Source organism: Trichechus manatus, unplaced genomic scaffold (assembly GCF_000243295.1).
Source record: "Trichechus manatus latirostris isolate Lorelei unplaced genomic scaffold, TriManLat1.0 scaffold00163, whole genome shotgun sequence".
Lineage (NCBI taxonomy): Eukaryota > Metazoa > Chordata > Mammalia > Sirenia > Trichechidae > Trichechus > Trichechus manatus.
Genome location: NW_004444099.1, coordinates 2847198 through 2867358, shown reverse-complemented (window position 1 = coordinate 2867358; position 20161 = coordinate 2847198). Strand labels below are relative to the sequence as shown.

The following is a 20161-nucleotide window of genomic DNA, read 5'->3' as shown; positions in this document are numbered from 1 at the left end:
AAAATAAAATAATTTATTTTTATTGAGCTAAAAAAGGTTGACTTAGTTTAAAAAAAAGCAAATACTATCTCATGCAATTATTATTCCCTTCTAAGAATGACCAAAAGGAGCCCTAGTGGTGCGGTGGTAAAGTACTCGGCTGCTAGCTGAAAGGTCACTGATTGGAACCCACCAGCTGCTCCGCAGGAGAAAGATGTGGCAGTCTGATTCCATAGAGATTACAGCCTTGGAAACTCCATGGCGCAGCTCTACTCTGTCCTATGCGATTGCTATGAGTCTGAATCGACTCGGCAGCAATGGGTAATGGGTTTCTAAGAACGACCAACTGCTTACGTATTTACTCCCACGTAGTTTACGGAAACTATGAATTTGCTTGACTTAGAGACTAAATAGAGTGGAATGAGAGGAAAGAGTCTAATGTGACTTGGTGACTAAGTGGATGGTGCTACCAGGGCAGAGAACACAGGGGAAAGATAGGTCTGAGGTGGTGGGGAGCAGGGAAGAATGATTTATTTCAAATTATCATGGGCCTAATGTTTATCTTTCGAATCTACCAGCTGCTCCTTGGAAACCCTATGGGGCAGTTCTACTCTGTCCTATATGGTCTCTATAAGTTAGAATCGACTCAATGACAACCGATTTGGGTTTTTTTGTTTGTGGTTCTTTTTTTGTTTGTTTATGCTTTCTATATATTGTCCAAGGAATTCCTATAAAATTTAAATTGTATATAAAGTATATAACAACTCTCCTGTACCATACATTTACTGTAAAGATTATTACGGCTGGTATATTTGTTTATTTAATTAGCAGAAATTTCTTGATTTTCTTGGGTTAAGTGCTTGGCTGCTAACAAAAAGGTCGGTGATTTGAGTCCATCCAGAGTCGCCTCAGAAGAAAGGCCCCGTGATCTACCTCCAAGAAATCAGCCATTGATACAAACTGACCTCTAAGCACTGCCTTTGCTCTGTCCCAGATAAAAATCAGCCACTGAAAACTCTACGGAGCACGGTTCTACTCTGACACACGTGGGGTCACTATCAGTTGAAGTTGACTCTACGGCAACTGTGCTTTTTTTACGGTAAGGAGGGAAGGGGGAATATTCAGACATGCCAAATCCTTTTACAAAGCTGAACAGGAAAATTCAAGTTTCCTTTTCCTCTCCAAATAGTTCCCTGCAGCAAGCTGATATATGCAAAATCATTCCACTGATTAAAGAACACTGAGAGGTTCTTTTAAAAATAACCTAAACCTGACGGCACAGGAGAAAAGGGGGGCACAGAACTCAAACTCTAGTAAAAAGACCAGACTTAATGGTCTGAGACTGGAGGAACCCCAGAAGACATGGCCCCCCAGACTCTCTGTTCACCCAGAATTCAAACCATCCCCGAAGCTAACTCTTTAGACAAACATTAGACTGGACTATCAGACATAAAATGATACTTGTGAAGAGTGTGCTTCTTAGTTCAAGTAGATACATGAGACTAAGTGGGCAGCTCCTGTCTGGAAGCAAGATGAGAAGGCAGAAAGGGACAGGAGCTGGTTGAATGGACACAGGAAGTCCACGGTGGAAAGGAGTGTGCTGTCACATTATAGGGAGAGCAACTAGGGTCACAGAACAATGTGTGTACAAATGTTTGTATGAGAAAATAACTTGAGCTGTAAACTTTCACCTAAAGCACAATAAATAAATAACCTGAAGATGAGACTTACCTTCATTAGGAAATTGTTGTCTTATCAAAAAGTAAGTAAACACATCAAAGGGTGAAACATACACCTTTATTATGAATGTTAATACAGCACCAACACAAATTATGCATCGTTTCTTCCCCTGCCACTAGTTATAAGAAAAAAGAGTTTAGCAAATCTAAACCTGCAGAAAATCGAAAAATAAGAAATGTACTTCTGAGGCAGTCAAGTCTGAAACTTCTATCTGCAGCTGTTTACAAGGAATTTTATAATTTATTTATGTATGGGTAAATATGTCTTTAGCTTCATTAGTCATTTCTCATTATATTCTGTGACCAAAAAAAGAATATATATATATATATATATATGCTCTTCTCTTTGTTGATTACAGATAAGGTATGGCCTGGTGGGGTCACAAGTTTCCTGAAGGGACTGAACAACTAAAGGGAAGAACCAGAAGTGGGACACTGGGCCTTGGAGCTGTCTAATGAGCCATTCTGCCTCCCACTGCTAGCTTCTCAGAGCTCTATGTAAGACTAATAAACTGAACCCAACAAAATCAAAATGCACACAAATCTAATTTGGTAACTAACACCCCAAGGATATGCAATCTGCTCCTGACCAGGACTGGAGTACTCACTCTCTTTGCGAACTTCCTGGAGTGCAGCAGTAAGCTCTTCCTTTAAAACTGTGGCTTCCTGGGCAATCTTCTCTCCCTTGTCTAATAAATTCCAGGTTGCTTCCTCCACAGAAGCTAGAAGAACTCTGGCTCTTTTTGAACGTCCTTTTTTCCTGCTGGAAGGATTCTGGGGACAATTTACAAGTGTGGTGACCTAAAACAGGAAAAATACAAATCACTCCTTAGACAAATTGGGAGAACACAGTCCTGAGCTATGAGAGCCCAGAGCAAAAGGAAGTATTTCATAGTAACATCATTCATTCCCTGCACTGGTGGTGTACCCCCAAAAGTCAAGTCAAGGCACCAACAGAAACATCATCAGCCACCACTGAGTTCCCAACTAAAGATGAATGAAATGGATGGATGGAAGAAAGGGCCATAAAGGCTGAATCATGTCACATTTTACTATTAGAACAACGCTTCAAAAAACAGATGTATGTGTGTGTGTGTTCTTTTAATTATAGAAATTCCATATGGACAAAATATAGAACCTTGATGAAGCTGTCAAAAATGAGAAAAGTGGAAAACTTTATATCTCAAAAATATCAGAAAATTATAAAAACTGTATCACTTTGTAGCCAGTAATCCATATTAAGATGAAGGTAAAAAATAATAATTAATCAGGAAACATCAGGATATTTAAGTAGAGAATAGAGATTACTAGCATGGGGGAGGGGGGAAACACTCTTGATACATACAGAACAGTGGTTATCTTAGGGGAACTATTATGGATTAAATTTTGTCCCCAAAAGGACATGCTGAAGTCCTAACCCCCAGTACCTGGAGGTTCTTCAGAATGTGACATTGATTGGCAACAGGGTTCTTGAAGATGTTATCAGTTATCATGAGGTCATACTGGAATAGGATGGTCCTAATCCAATATGAGTGGTGTCCTTATAAAATAGGGGGAAACACAGAAAGACACAGAGAAGGACGATGTGAAGATGGAGGCAGAGATCAGAATGACCTACAAGCCAAGGCACATTAAGGATAGTTGGCCATCATCAGAAGCCAGGAGACAGCAATGAAACAGATTCTTCCTCAGAGCTCCTAGAAGGAATCAACATGGCTGATACCCTGATTTCAGACTCCTACCCTCCAGAACTGTGAGACAATAAATTTCTGTTCTTATAAATCACTCAGTCCGTAGTACTTTGTTACAGAAGCCCTAGGAAACCAATTCAGGGACGTACCTCAAATCCTCACTACGAACTGCATTCTAGCCCCATGTATCATCTCTGACCTAGCGCCATACACTCTTTCCTAACTCACTCAACCCCTCCAGCAAACGAGGCAAAAGGTTCTGGATCAAAGTCCCTTTCGAAAAAGGACTTCCCTGACCTCCCCATCTCCGTTCTCTCCCACCCTTTCCTGCTCTCTCCCCCCACCCTACTTTATTTTTCCTCAAAACATTTAAGGAGCCTGACATATTTTTTAATTTGTTTATATGTTTATTGCATACATCCAACAGTAAAATTTAAACTCCATGGAAGCAGGAAATATGTTTTGTTCTGCAGCACCAGAAACAATGTACAAAGCAGGTATTCGATAAATATTTGACATATAAATGGACTGATGGATGGGATAGTAGAAAAGAAGGTCATTTAATGTCTATATTCTGAATTGCATGAATCTATTAACTAAGAGCACTTTTGTAACTTTGTTTAAAATAAGCACAAACTTATGATAAGGGAATTGTCTGGAGATGAAAACTAAGCGTCTAAATTTAGAAACAATAACCTCATATCAAATTTCAAAAATACCAAAACCCACTGCCATCGAGTTAATTCCAACTCACAGCAACCCTACTGGACAGAGTAGAACTGCCCCATATGGTTTCCAAGGCTATAAATCTTTACGGAAGCAGACTGCCACATCTTTCTCCCACGGAGCAGCTGGTGGGTTAGAACTGTCAAACTTTTGGTTAGCAGCCTAGTGTTTTAACCACTGTGCCACCAGGGCTCCCTTCATAGCAAATTACATTGTGAAAAATATCCTTGTCTTAATTAAATCTCAGATGCCAATCTAACAAATTTTGGATAACATTTTTGCAAGCAAAGCTTGAAAATCCCTGTCTTAGAAGGAAAAAAACAATTTTTTATCCAGTCTTTAAAATTGAAGACTTGAAACTCCTACTGAACGCTAGCCTCCTACGTGTCATAGCAGAGGCTTATGACAAACACGTGCCACGTCTCTGACAACAAACTATAAACATAACCCTTCCTTCTCTGCAGACCTTAGGGATTTTGTTTATTGTTTATGGATCATTAGATATTTGTTTACTGGGACAAACGGACCCATTTTTTTTTTAGTTAGGAACAGAAATAACGTATAAGCCATAGGGGAAAATACATGGATGAAAATAATTTTTGTTTGCCCTCCTATCCTCCTCCCCCTTGTCTAACAGACCCTCTGTTTTATTTTAATTTGCTTTAGTCCTACGTTCATAAACCAGGGTGGAGTGTGCTTTGTGACAAGGCTTTATTTCTTCTCTTGGAAAATAAGAACATACTATCCCATAAGACTGTTGTGAAGGTTACATAGTATCAAATGTGTTGTAAAACGCCTAACATGACACAAATATTGGCTGGTACTTAATGTGTATTTTCTAGTCCATTCCCCTCATGGATACAGAAGACTGGTTATGAGATCTTTGTCAAAGCTGTTCACTCTAGGTCTAAATTTATCTCACTCTTGAGGCCCCCACAGTAAATGTGATGAAGGTACATTCTAAATGCTTTACAAGCAGCCAAACAGGATGCGCATCTTTGTCGTAGATTTTATAAGTATGATAATAAACCTGATTTATTATATGGGCTTTGACATACTCCAAAAGGTAAGGATCTCACCACTGTCCGTCTAATTTATATGTCGAGAGTTAAAAGATATTTGTACAGATTAAGACAAATAATAGCACCTAGTTTAAAACTTTTGTTTAAAATGAAGAAGAAGTACCGTTGTCTAAAATGTTCCCTCAGAATGTATTTTAAGTGCCACAATTCATGCCGCTTCCCACTGCACAATCCTACTCTATTGTACGAATCCTCCACGCGCCAAATGTTTCCCATAGAATAGCCTGGGCTTTGAAATTAAAATGAGCATTCCAGAAATGTTTTGTTCCTTATAATAAATGCCAGAGAAGTAATAAATATGAAAAGAACATTGTGTAAGAACATTGTGCTTCCATCCAAAATAAAAAAATTCAATTGCGACTTGTAAGTTTTCACTCGTAAGTTGTTTGTACCCCCATCTTCTTTTGAAATGCCCGATATAAGTATTTAAAATTCATCTAACTAAAGTCAAGGAACATTTTCAATGATTCCTCTTGTTTCTGAAAGTAAATATGGCTTGGCAATCAATCCTGTGTGGGTGGGGGAGAGAAGGGGAAGCTGAACCTTTTTTGTTTTTAATCCTGACTCACCCAAAAGATATAAAATACCCCCACCATTGACTATAACTCACTTCCGCAGGTGTTTCTCACCAAATGGGGTGCTATGTTACTTGAAAAAGTCTTCAGTGTCTTCAGGGAATGGCAGCAAATAGCAAAATCAGCTTTTAAGTTATTCTGTAAAATAATTCCTATTTTCTCGTGTTCTTTTTCTGTACAAAAGCAGTTATATTTTTAAAAGGAACAAAAAAATCCACAAAAACCTTAATTGGAATTTATACAAAGATGATCCTAATGTAGGGTCCAAGCTCATGTTTTACTAACTTTACTTTCTGCCAAAGGTACAACCCTCCTCTTCCCCTCTTTTCCAAGCCTTAGGGGTCCCTCTCATAGGGAAAATCTTCCACTCCATGCTTATACTTAGAGAGCTTTGCTTTGCTCACTTTTCTTTTGTCTGTAAATCTGTGCTAGGCTACAAAGACATACCTTCATCATAGATACAGGAGTGAGCTCCTCATTGAAATGGTCCTAAAATAGAGGCTTCAAGTAACATGAAAAGAAGAAATTCCTTACTTTATTAATTCTGCAAGTTTAAAATTCCATAAAACCAGAATATTTTAAATGGTGTGTAATATTTATATATTAAAATTGAGAGAAAAAAAAGTTTTTCTAATCTTTCCTAATTAAAGTATGCTTCTCAAGATGCTCCAAACACATTGAAAATTAAATTGACACGCACATGGAGTCCAGCTATCAATTATTTAGAGGAACCTTGGACCACAATAGGAACAACATAAGCTATGGCATGAGGTTGTGATTTTCTTCCATTTGCTGCAACCGTGCAACAACTGCATTAGCATCTCAGACACTAGCTCTGTGGAAAGTCTTCTCTGATGCCATTTACATTCTGTAACCATGCTCTTTCCCAAGCTTTTTTTTTTTTTCTGTTTGTTTGTTTTTTTACTTCTACCATGATTGTGGTAGAAAAAGGCCATGTTAACAGCTAACTCTTTTCTTGTTTATTAGCTAAAACACTTTGAATTTTAACCTTCCTCCCATAGCTCACAGGAGCTTTCAGGGCTACTTTTGCTTCCTTGAGTTAATTTTAATGTATGGAATAAAATATAAGACATTTAAGCCATGTTAATTAGCTAAGAACTTCAAGTAGGGTTCTGGAAGAAATTAGAGGGGGAAAAATAAAATTGTCTATAGATAAGTAAAACTAGTGATCAAAAGTAAAAGGTATCATATAGTTTTGGAGGCCCCTTCTTCAAGTCATTGATAATTTCAACTATGCCGTATTTCCTACAAAAAACAACCCTTACTGAGTTAAGAAAAGATTGAACCCAGCAAATACATACCTCTAGATTAACATTCAATAGTCCCCCAAATCCAACTACAATCTTCTTTGAGTTCATCTCAAGCCAATAAACATTTATTGAGCACGTATTATGCTCACAACAATACCCTAGGCATTTAGGAAATAAAGATGAGTCAGCTCCATATGGTGATAAGAGAAATATACAACTAGCTGCAATATAAGTGGCAGAATGATAACCGCTTACACTTACATAAGTACAAAGAAAGTGCTGAAGAGACTGCATACATTTACAAGGATTAAATGAAGCTTCCAAGAACAGTCTTTAAGGACGATAGTTTTCTATCAAGCGAGGCGAAGGTAAGCAAGCCAGGTGAAGGCAACCACGTGCAAAGGGGCCGCTATGGAAAGTTTGTTTGTTTTTGTTTTGTTTTGTTTTTCTGAGAGTAGCAGATGGTCATGTGCAGATGACCATGGGGTAAAAACAGGAAATTGAGTGAGAAATAAGGTTAGATATATAGGTTACAGCTTAAATGTGAAAACTTTTAAAAGCCAAGGAAAGAGTTAATATTTTAAATCAATAAGTGCTTAAAAGAGCGGATGCTGGAAGTAGCAGCCCGCTTCTTCCGACAACTCTCCTTTTCTTCCTCCTGTATTCCCTACCTCAGGGGCTGACACCTCCAAGCGGAGGTGGAAACCCAGGGGTCATCGGGGATACTTCCTCTCTATCATCCTCCTCTCTTGGTTTTCTTATACTGTTTCTTTAATACCTCTTGTTTCTGTCACCTCTTCCCTGGACCATGGCCATTGTCTCTGGATTATTGCCCCGGCCTAGACTCCCTTCAAGCCACCCTCCATGACAGAAACTGGGCATCAACCTCAGCTGCTTGCGAATCCTGCTCTCATCGCATCTCTGATGAGTCTCCAGAGAGATCTAACGCCTTCCACACTCTTCTCTCTAAAATTCTACACTGCACTCTAAAATGCAAATCTTGTTGCACTTGCACCCTTCAACGGCTCCCTGCTGCATACAAGATAAAGTCCAAACTCCCCAGCACGGTTTATGAGGCAATTTATGATCTCATTTCTGACTAAATTTTCAAACTCATCATCCATCCAGAAGTTTTAGCAGAAACTACTCATTAGGCTCAGAAGAGGAAATGTTCAGCAACCTCGACCTGGAAACATCTCCCTCCCCTCACAGCTCCTTGTACATAGCTCTGGTATGGTTCATTACAGTGTCTTGTAATTAGCTGTAATGTTAGCTAGCAATTAGCTATTAATGCCTCCCTAGCTTTACCATGAACTCCATAAGAGCAAGGACTATGCTTGGGTCCTGAAGACCTAGAGCTGGCATACTGTATGTGAATAATAAATAAACAATGGCAGACTTAATGGGAAAAAAATGAATGAAACCGTAGATTTTAGAAATAAGGAGACCAAGAGCTAGAAAGGTTGAGTAATTCTTATGAGGTTACAAAGCCAGCTGGTAGTTAAGCCAAAATTAAAAGTTAAGTTTAGTGATAACACATGGTAGTTTTTATCAAAAGGAATTCCTTACTATAGAATATCCTGTCACATCCCGTGTCTGGTATCATAGAAGAGCAAATTTGTATAAATACTGACTTGTTTAAATCCTTATTCTTACAGTTTATTTGGGGCCTGATCAGTTCAAACTGACCTAAAATCAAGTACATATTTATATTTGGCTTTTATTTATTTATTTTTTTTTTTTTGCCCAAAAAAGGGACAGTTTATATCGTTCATTTTCAAACTATAAATAAAAACAGACACATTACTTTTACTACTGATTTTCATTTTTTTAACCCTCACCGCAAATAAAAAGTATAAAACCACCATCATCATTTTTTATAATTTAGGGCTCGCTTGTTTGTTTGTTGGATTCACAAGCACTGCTAACACGAGCTATTACTCTGAGCTGTTACTCTGAGCTATTGAGAGATGGTAAACCACATGTCAATCCCTCGCCAAAGCTACCAGCCCTCTGTGCCACAGCACATAACAAAGCAAAGAGCTCTATATGTCAAACAGAAACAGCTACAGCTAAATGTGCTAAGCCAGGAAGTACAATCGCTTCTGAATCAAATATGAACTTCAACACAAGGAAAAGACCACATGCTGAGACTAATATCAAATATTAGTTCTTTCCAGTTTCCACCTAACTACTTACCACCCAAAAACAAACAAACAAAAAGCAGGCCTGGACTCCACCATTCGTATATTCAACAAATACTGATGATGCCCCTGCACTGTGCCAGGAGGGTATCACAGTGAGCTTCATGTGAGTGATGAGAGACAGAAAATAAACAAATACATAAAGAAGTCTGTAATACAACAGCAGGTAGTGATACATGCCCTGAAGAATGTGAAGCAGGGTGAGGGAACAGACAGCGAAAGGGAAGGACTAGTTTAGATTAGGGGTTGAGGAAGGCCTCACCGATTAGGTAAAATGACCACAAGGAAGCAGAGGAGTAAAACACCTAAACATCTAGGAGAGAAGGATTCAGAGGAAACAGCAAGTGCAAAGGCTCCCAAGCAGGAGCTTGAGAAGTGTGTTCCAGAAGCAGCAGGAAGGCCAGTGCACCTACTGAAGAATCTGAGAGAGTACAAGAGATGAGGTCAGGCTGCTACCAGGGACCAAATCACGCAGGCCTGACTCACCATCAACTCTCGATTCTATTCTTGTGAGCTATTGGCGGATTTGGAACAGGAAAGTAACAAGATCTGCCCTAAAATTTCAAAGAATCATTCTGGCTGCTCTGTGGGCGAACAGACTTGGGGAGGGGTCAAGAATAGAAGGATGAGGAATACAAGGAAAAACAGGTAGGAGGCTGCTGCAGCTTCCAAGTGGAGACCACACTGGCTTGTTCCAGGGGTAGTGGCAAAGGCGTTAGGAAGTGGCAGAATTCTGGATATGTTCTAAAATGAATCAACAGGGTTTGCTGATGAACTGGATGTGGGTTATGAAAGAGTGGAATCAAGGATGAATGTAGGGTTTATGCCTGAGCAGCTGGGTGAATGAAAGTAATATTTACTCAGATGAGAAAACTGAGGAACCATGGTGAGGAGGGAAATCAAGAGTTGAGCTTTAGGCATATTAAGTTTGCCTATGAGAACTGCAGAGTTGGAGGTTGGTATACAATTCTGGAGTTGAGGAGAGGGGTCAGGGCTAGAGACATATTTCTTATAGCTTATAAATTCATTTTAACTGTTCACATATCACTACTTTTGCTGGTGTTACTAGAATTTTAAAGATATTTTGGAACAGTATTTAAAAAAAAAAAAAAAAAAACACATGAGACTGGATGAGATCTCCTAAAGACAAAGTACAGAAGAAGTCACAGGACTAAATTTGAGACACTCCGACATTTACAGGTAGTATTTTTTAAGAAACCTAATTATTAACCTATTAATCCTAGGATGTTTGGCTTTTGCCATTTCAAATGTGACTATTGCTTAGAAAAAGATGCCTGTTTTATGCAGAGCAACAATTTAGAGACAAATTCAGGCTTCAGTAAAAAAAATGTAATGCTAATCATACAGTCTCCTTCTCTACAAATAAATGTTTGTTTGTTTAATGGGGAGAAATACAATCAAGATGCTGAATTAAGCAAACTAAGGAGAAATTACATTCAAGCGGCTATTTATACCTAAATCAAGCACTAACCATTCTGGTAAATCAATAACTAATAGCTTATAGTAAGGTGATAACTCAAAGAAGTGCTGAGCAAGAAAAAGGAAAAAAGATGACTCTTTTTCATCAATAACCCTAGACTCCTTAAAGGAAACAAAATAAGAAGTGAAAAATCCTATCAGGCAAAAGTTGATCCTAAAATAAGAATGGGTTGACCTCACATCTACTAGCTTAGGCATCTTCACATGGTCCCTTTATCCATCCAGCCCAGCATTCCACTTCCAACAGTGACTGATGTTGGGATATAGTTGTGGGCCTTAATTCTGTGCTCCAAGTTTGTTTAATAATTATTTATAACCCTATCAACCATAAAATTGAATAAACCATGCCAATATGCCTTGCCAACACAAACTTACAAAGTTTTATCTGCATTTCACTCTTACTGTTTGTTGCCAGATTCCTTTTTTCCATCTACCCTAAACCATAAAATTTATCTCTATTCTACCACAAAACTCCATTTCATTGCAGATATCCAGGAAAAAACATACATAATCATCTTCTCATCATGTATGAATTAGAGACAGAACATTAAGCAAGAAAGACACATGAGATCCTAACAGTGATTAGATTTGTAAGAGAACCCTGGTGGCAAAGTGGTTAAGAGTTTGGCTGCTAACCCAAAGGTTGGCAGTTCAAATCCACCAGCTGCTCCTTGGAAACCCTATGGGGGCAGTTCTACTCTATCTTATAGGGTTGCTATGAGTTGGAATCGACTCGATGGCAACGGGGTATGGTCAAGATTTTACAGCAATACAAATGTGGTTTGAATACAGCCCATCAGCAATTTCAGTACTGATACTCAGTTTAAAACTGACTAGGTTGTCTCCATATCATTTGTCAGAATTGTCTCTAAATCAGCAAAGTCATTTTGCCTCATTTGTTGCAAAAATTAAACACCATAGTCACCAATTTTGAATCCCATTGGTCAGCACTTGACCTTTGATGTCCCTTCTTTGAAACATTGGGATAGTCTCTTAATTCTACAGTACCATCAATTTATAACACATACCATCAATTTAACCATTTCTCTTCATAATGTAAGCATGGATGATAGTGCCAGTATTGAACCTTCCATATTCAAGGCTGAGCCATGAGGACTTTACTCAGGGAAGGAGATGACACGTAGAGCAAAGAGGCCATTGATCATCTTTGAATTTCAAAAATAACTTTCTGGAGGTCTTAAGGAAGAAGATAATTGTAAAAGCCAGGCATTAGAGAAAGAGAAAATCATTTTCTAAATTGTTTTGAATGTATAAAATGAACTTGAATTCTCTAAGAAAGGGAAGACCTGGTCAGACAGAAATAAGAAGGGGAGAAAGCTCGCCCCTCCTAGTCCCAAAGGACTATGGGAAGCAGAAAGGGATAAGAGGTAGAAGAGATAGGTAAGATACATGGCCTTACTTATCCTATCTCAGCTTCATTCAGGTTAGGGAGTTATGTTAGCATAATCGAGGGGGAACACAGAGAGCAGATGGGTGTTGGTCCCACTTTTTCTTTGGAACCCTAGAAGTAGACTGTTTCATGAGCTTCCCTGCACAAACTTTGGGGTGGCCATGTCTAAGAAAACTTGGCATCACAGCGTAAGTAGGTAGAGGACGGCCCTGGATAACCCCGAAGAGCTATTAGGAGATGGTCATGTTGAAGGCTAGTGGGCCTACCCTGAGCCCACTATGGTGAGGAGCAAGGTGATCCTGCAGCAGAGCTTGTGGGGTGGACTGATGATGTCAGACACTAGATGAAGGATATGGATGGGACTCGGGGGGTCTGAAGTACCACTAAGAGCCAAGGTGAGGCTAAGGCATCCTGGAAGAACCATGGGCCCTAATCATATTCCACAAATATCATAATCATAATATCATATCATAATCCACAAATCATATTACCTATCGACTACCTCAGGAAATGCTCAGAGGTGCCAAGAGGATGGTCATGCTTGGGACTGGTCACCCCTCAAAGGTCATCAGTCCAGACAGCAGCCCAGACCAGCCATTCTGCTGCAATAGGCACTAAGGCTCCAAAGGTCACCACATGGATCCAAAGGCTTCACCTCCCACCACCATGAGGTCGCATAAGTAACACCCGCCCCACCGTAACTACTGCTTCCTGTGCATTTTACCTAAAGAAACTGAACAGTTACCAAAGGGACTGTTTATATTGTTGAATCAGACAAGTTTACCAACCTTACTGGCTGAAATACAAGGCATTTACCCCAACCCCCAGTGGGTGAGAGTTTATAGAAACATCAGATTAGTAATGAGAAATAAAGAAGCTAAAGTGTACAGTAGATAAATTTATGATCCCCTACAAGCATCAAAAAAACAGAGCTACATGAAACGTTCCTGTCTATTGTAAAATGAATCCTATTTTCAGAAATGTTAAAAATGTGAGGGGGAGAATATGGAAAAATATGTCTAAATTGAAGAAATACAGTATTTTGCAAATCAGAGTTGAGAATGCAAATTGTCTCCTAAAAGAAAAAACTCATCTGCAAAATCACAAACCACATTTGTTAAGTCTTTACTTGTAGAGTATCCACTTCTGTGGTACAAACAATATACATATCCAAATTCAGCTATAAGGAGGTTAAGTAACTTTCCCAGAGGTAAAATTATGTCTAGATTATAATAAACTGTCTCCTAGCTCCAAAGATCCTAGTGGAAAAGCACTAGTTCTTGAAAATCTCCTTATTTCTCAGGTCATCCTTCCTAGCACCCCAAAGCCATTTCTGCCTCTGAAACGCTTGGCAGAACAGAATCACTTGGCAAAGAATCACTTAGCATAAGAGTGACCAAACAGTCACAGGGTTGGAGGGGTTTGTGGGCCTAAATCAGGGTGTGGGAGAGGCATAGCCTCTTCCAAGGAAGCACAGAGGTCTGGCACAACAGGACAGTCACCCTTGGGCAACTCCCTCAAGGGCCCAGTTGCAGAGCAAGGATATTAATATCAGAGCGCAGAAAGTCCTAGTGACCCCAGCCCTCGAGCACCCACTGTAGCTCAGGGTGTAGGGCAGTGGTTTCCAATCCTGGCTACTACACAAGATTGCAATTTGAAAGGGTAAATTCACAGCTTCCTACACCAGTGCTTCTCAAACTGTAACGTGCTACAAGTCACCTAGGATCTTACTAAACCATAGATTTCGGTTCGGTGGGTCTCGAGTGGGGCCTGAGAGTCTGCATTTTTAAGGAGTTCCCAACTAAGCCTCATTCTGATGGCCCATGGACCATACTTTGAGTGGTAAGGCCCTACCTCAGGCACTGTACAATGGAATCACCTGGGAAGCTTTTTTAAAAATAGTGTGAACTGGTCCTATTCCCAGAGATTCTAATTTAACTGACCGTAGCTGTGGTCTGGGAATCAGGATGTTTATAAGCTCCCAAACTGATGCCACTGTGCAGCTAAGCCTGAGAAGCCCTGGTACAGGTGATTCTAATTTCAAGATTCTGTATGTAGTGTGATATACCACATTGTGATTTCAGACCTGTGCATTGTGAATCTCTTTCCTCATTGCCATTTCCTCCATCCCAGAGTCCACAAAAAACAAGGATGCCATACGCACCCGAAACCTCAGAGTCCATTGCAACAGTGGATCCATAATGCTGTTTAGTGGATCACTGCTGGGTAAGGAAGTGCTACAGAGCATAGTTCCAAGACCTTTCAGCTGCACTAGTTTTTCTAGAGCTACTACTAATAGCCATACTGGGACCTGGGAGGGACTACTGGACATGTTATACACCGAGTTTTGATACAGGTGGTTACTCAGGAATGCTTTATGAACTTATTCCAGATGGGCATCACCCAACCCCATTAAAAAGTCATAGAGAGGCCACCATTTTATTATAAGTCTTGAGCCAAGAGCAGAACCATGTGGATTACTGGCTGATATAATGGCCAAGCCAACAAAGCAGTACTCACATTGAAACCACCTGGGAGCTTTTAAAATTACTGCCTAGTCCGACTCCCAGAGATTCTAATTTAATTGGTTTCGTGTGTGGCCTAGGCATCGGGATGGTAAAAGCTCCCCAGGTGATTTTAATGTGCAGCCAGGGTTGAAAACCACTGCGCTAACAAGGTCTCAGCAGTAACTGGAGTTTTCTGAACTGCCTAGTTAGCACTCTTCCCTCAAGTGGAGTGAGGCTTTTGTGCCTCTGACAGGGCTTGGCCACAAACCACTCCATCATAGCTTTTCCCACAAAGGTCTCCCAACTGTCTGTGGGATATTGCCCATTTCTTGCCTTTCCTTAACCAGAGAGTGCAGAAAATCTCCATGAGAACACAGTCTACTCTAGAGCCAAGCCAAACCCATTGCCATCAAGTCAATTCCAACCCATAGTGACCCTAGAGACCACTTTAACCACTGCGCAACCAGGGCTCCTTCACTCTAGAGCAGGGCCTGCAAATTATAGCCCTAGGACCAATCCAGTGACTTGCCTGATTTTAATTTTAAAAAAAGTTAGAACACTTGTTGAAAATTTGCATTTCTAGCAAGTTCCATGCTGAGAGTCTGCATTTTCACCCCAGATATACTGAATCAGAATCTAGATTTTAACAAGATCCCCCAGGTGATTCTTATTTGTAACCTCCCTGGTGGCACAGTGGTTAAGTGCTCAGCTGCTAACTGCAAGGTCAGTGGTTTGAATCCACCAGCTGTTTGAGGGAGAAATATGTGGCAGTCTGCTTCTGTTGGGTTGGGAACTTGTTAGAAATGCAATTTCTCATCAGGGAACTTGTTAGAAATACAATTTCTCATCAGGGAACTTGTCAGAAATACAAATTCTCATCAGGGCTTCAAACCGGAAAGAATCTATGTAAAGCCCTGATTTTTATAAATAAAGTTTTATTGGAACATAGCCAGGCCCATTTGTTTATGTATCATCTGTGGCTGCATCACACTACAACAGCAGAGTAGTTGCAACAGAGACTACATTGCCCGCAAAGCTGAAAATATTTACTATCTGGCCCTGTACAGAAAAGTTTGCCAACTCCTGGTCATGGAGTTTTCAAACTGCAGCGGTATCTCCTGAGACAAGCTGGTGTCCTGAAATAGCCTAGAGCATTCTATGAAAGGTAGAGTCACACCTCAAGCAGTGAAAATGACCACATCTGGTGAAATACAGACTTTTCTATCCTTTCAGCCAATTAAACCACAATTGCTCTCATCAATCTAGCATTTTCCACTAAAAGGGCAGGTGGGTCTGGGCTTATCAGTCTACACCACCTGGCTGACTACGAAATCCATTTACAAAAGATCTTTATCCCAAAGCTAAGCTAGAAGTGGACATCTGTGGTATCAGTCTGAATTCAAGGAGGAAAAGATGAGCTGTGATTGAAAGATAAAGTATTCACAGAAATAGAGTAGACTGGGGGTGGTCAAAGAACACAGACAAACAGGGCAGCAATGTTGGAGTAGAAAGAAAATCAGCGTCTGATAGGACGAAAGGTATAGGAAGCCAGCTGAGAAGGGATGAAGACTGACATCTGCCCACAGCTAATCTCAAAGATACCAGTTCTCATGGGAGGGACCTCATGGAGGCTCAGCCATGCACGCTTCCATTGGACTCATGCTATTTGAAACGATTAACTGCTAGTTTTTCTTATCCTTCTTTCAGTTTAAATACTGGCTTCCTTTTTCTCAATTATTTGTTTCTCGAAAAATACTAAAACCTAACAACTTTCCCACGGGAGCAGTTTTCTGGCGGTAGAAGAATACAGAAATTGAAGAATTCACTTTATTAGGATCAACTCAGCTATACTGAATCACCTTAACCTTTAAAATGTTATTGAGGCAGAATTAAGTTTATTTCTTCATCCTACCATAAATTAACATCTTTATACTTCATAAGCCTTCAGCCTATAAGTACTTAAAAGACATTTAATTTACTAACTTTTAAGGTTACTTGTTGAGGTTATAGTCAAAGCTCCAATACGTGCTTATAATCTACAAGAACACTTTGTGCAGTCTTGTCTTTGACATTTCCTTGGAACCTTCAGGACTAATTCTGATATAAATTCTATTGACAGAATACTCCTAACAAGTATAAAAAAAAAAGTTTGGAGACAAAAACAAGATGGCGTAAGTAAACGGCATCATGCTTATTCAAAATGACCTACAGAAGTGACAGCAAACTACCACAAACAAGCAAAACTTAAATTTTTTCCTGAAAGAAAACTATATTCTAGAAGGCCAAGGAGCCGAAGGAGGAAAGCATGTCCTCTCCCTTGTTGCCTGGAAGCCAATCAGATCTGTCTGCAGAACAGCAAGAAATGAACCCTCTGGGCATCTAGACCTCTATTTGCATAAATTTATGGGCATGATTTTGTTTTTCTTTTGTTGTTTTTTCTGAAAGAGAGGAGAAAGGAATTTTGTTGGGAGTGTAATGTAACAGCAAGGTTTTGCAAAGGATTTAGGAAGGAGAGAAAAACATGGGTGCTTGGAGGAGCTGGGATGGTAACTGTTCCACATCCAGCCACTTGAGTTCGACTCTAATAAGGAGAGACTAGGGATTAGGGAAGAAGCTGAAAGGGGTGATTTTCATTATGAATATTGTGTGACTCTAGCTGCAAGTGTTGCTTCATTGGGGTCCAAGTACCAAAGTAAAGCATAGAGCTAGGGAAAGAGGTACTGTCTTTCTTCTGTAGAAGCCCAGAGCTATTCTGCCACCTTGAGGATTGGCTGCTTTGGAGACAGCTACCTTGGCATGTCCATTTATCATCTCACAATTGGAACCACTGGAAGTCACCACCTGCCATCAACAGAATGAAGCCAGGCAAAATGGAAAAACATGGTAGACAGACTGACTTGGGAGCACAGGTGAGGCGTACCTCAGAGACTTCAAAACTTGGAGAAGAAAGGAAGGGCAGAAGAGAGGAGAGAGGTTTTCCAGGAATATCCCCACTCTTGGATGAACAAGTGAGGGCAATTACAGGAACTCTAGACTGCCGCTACTAATGGGACTTCTTTTGAACTTTCAGTCACTGATGAATAGGTAGGAGGCCAGGGAATCAGATTACATAAAACAAGCAACTGGCTTGCATATAGCCAGTGCTCAAGGGAACTAGAAACAGTGCAGCCCCACTGGTGCTAGAGTATAATTTTGAGGCTAGAATGTGGCTTTGAAACTGAAAGGATCCATTACAATCCTGGTGACTAAAACCAAAAAAAACCACTGTTGTCGAGTCAGTTCTGACTCATAGCAACTCCCTATGGTTTCCAAGGCTGTAAACCTCTAAGGAAGCAGACTGCCATATCTTTCTCCCGAGGGGCTGCTGGTGGGTTTTGAACCACTGACCTTTTAATTAGCAGTCAATCGCTTTAACCATTGCGCCACCTGGTGACTAGGTAATCTTATTATCCTTGAACAGCAAGAATCTGTGGATCCAAACTCAAAAACGGCTCCACTATCACTATGATTCAAATCTTCTCATGTCTCCACTTTCTGCATATCTGTAAGCTTTGCTCCTGATATAACTGCTTAACCCTAAGTATTAACTGCTTAACTCTCAATATATATTCAACTCCCCAACGAGAGGATGATGATAAGAACAATTCATGATCATCCCCCAGAGGCAGCACGCATGCAGATCAACAGACAGCCTATAAGTTGAGTGTCCATAAGTCACCTGCCCACCCTGATAAACTCAGCTGTGACTAGGGTGCCAAGGTGACTTCATAGCAGATGGAGACTTAACAAAAGAAACCCCTGAAAAAGAAGCCACACAAAGTAGTAGCCAATGGGGCTGTTTGCAAATATCCCCGTTCTCCTTCTGGGCACAGGGCAGGATCATATATCCAGCATTCACATGGACCACATGACTTGCTTTGGCAAAAGAAATATTGAGTGGAACAGACATTAGTCACTTCCAGGTAGACACAGCAGGAGCGCTTGCATGACATGGCAAGTTCCGTTTCTCCTGCTGTGATGATCATGGAAGCACATGTTGAGATGAAGCCCACATTAGCCTGGGTCCCTGAGTGGCTATACTGAGCAGAGAGCCCCTGCCATCACAATGGACATGCAGCTTTGAGCAGGATATGAACTTTTGTTAAGTCTCTGAGATTTGGGGGTTGTCTTCACATCACAGCATAACCTAATTTATACTGACTGATACAGGGGTTGGCAGATATTCTTAACCGTGGCCCAATGAGTATCATAGATTATGTAAGAGCCACCCCTAGGGAGACTTCCAGAAATAGATGAGAGACGCTATGGAGATAGAAATGGGAAAAGGGCCAAGAGATCCTACACGAGTTAGGGGTGAGAACCTAATGCTTACTACTGTTGATCTTACTCTACATTTACCTCTTGAAAACATTTCTATATAGTTACATCAGAAAATATATTTGAACTTTTGCCCAAAAAACAACTCTATAGGAGATAACACATTATAAGGAATTTGCTTTTTTAAGTGGTCTTGAGTAAGTAAATTCCTTTAGTTCACATCTAACACGAATCCGATGCATAGCAAATTATATTCTGTGGCAAATAAGATTATAGATGGTCCCATTAAGTAATGACTATAGCATGATCTAGCAGTTTATATTCCTTCAGAGAGTTACACAACATAGAGATGTAAAAATTTTTAAGCGCCATTTTGCATAAACAGACTTGCTGCCCTGCATTGCCAAGCATGGATCTTGAAAGTGATAAAGTGTAGATGCCTACAGTTACAATCATAAAAATGTAATTGCTGAGAAAAAAATTATTTCTGATCCATTAGAGGAATTTATTACAGAAGGATGCAACAGTGGAAGTTATCACACAGAGAAAATGAAAGCGAATAATTGAAATATATCCCAGGCTGAACATCCCTGCAAAATGACCTAGTGATTTACCTGTGCCCAAGAGAAAAAAAAATAGACTAGAGATAAATCAGGGTTTGTGGGGAAGACTCTGGTAACTATAAAAAGAGCGGAATAACGATTTATGAAGAAATAAATTTTCAAGTCAGACTGACATAATAGTATCTAGGACCAATTATTCCAAAAATTAAAAATGTAATTTTGACTTTGAGTTATATACAGAGGTGGTAAATAATTTCTGTGGAATCTTGAATGCAAAGGAATATAACAAGATAAATAATGAGGAAAGGTGAGAATTTTTTTTAACAGAGCTACTGAATTGATAACTTTATAGGATAGCAGTATGAACTTAAAGATGATGAGCTTCTTTTGGAATGTTTTCCAGATAATTGGAGACTCTCATATATACTTAAAATAAACCATGTAACTAGGATAATTCAAATTGAACACTTTTGGAAAAACTAAAACAATGTGATGAGACATTTAGCACGATGCTATCCTAGGAAAACTACCTTCGATATAATTTAATGGAATCTTTTATTTGTGCTGATAGGTGACATATAATCAAAGTACAGATA

The 20161-nt window shown here is 39.8% G+C and overlaps 1 protein-coding gene across 1 annotated transcript in view; it reads right to left on the bottom strand.

Annotated features, from left to right (window-relative positions):
- The window catches only part of CTNNA3 (catenin alpha 3), a 1802815-nt gene that overhangs the window by 1779951 nt on the left and 2703 nt on the right, over positions 1 to 20161 (bottom strand). The window contains exon 2 of the mRNA XM_004386410.1: positions 2327 to 2519. Within this exon, the coding sequence (XP_004386467.1) occupies positions 2327 to 2519 (193 nt within the window). The remainder of the gene's footprint in view (positions 1 to 2326; positions 2520 to 20161) is intronic.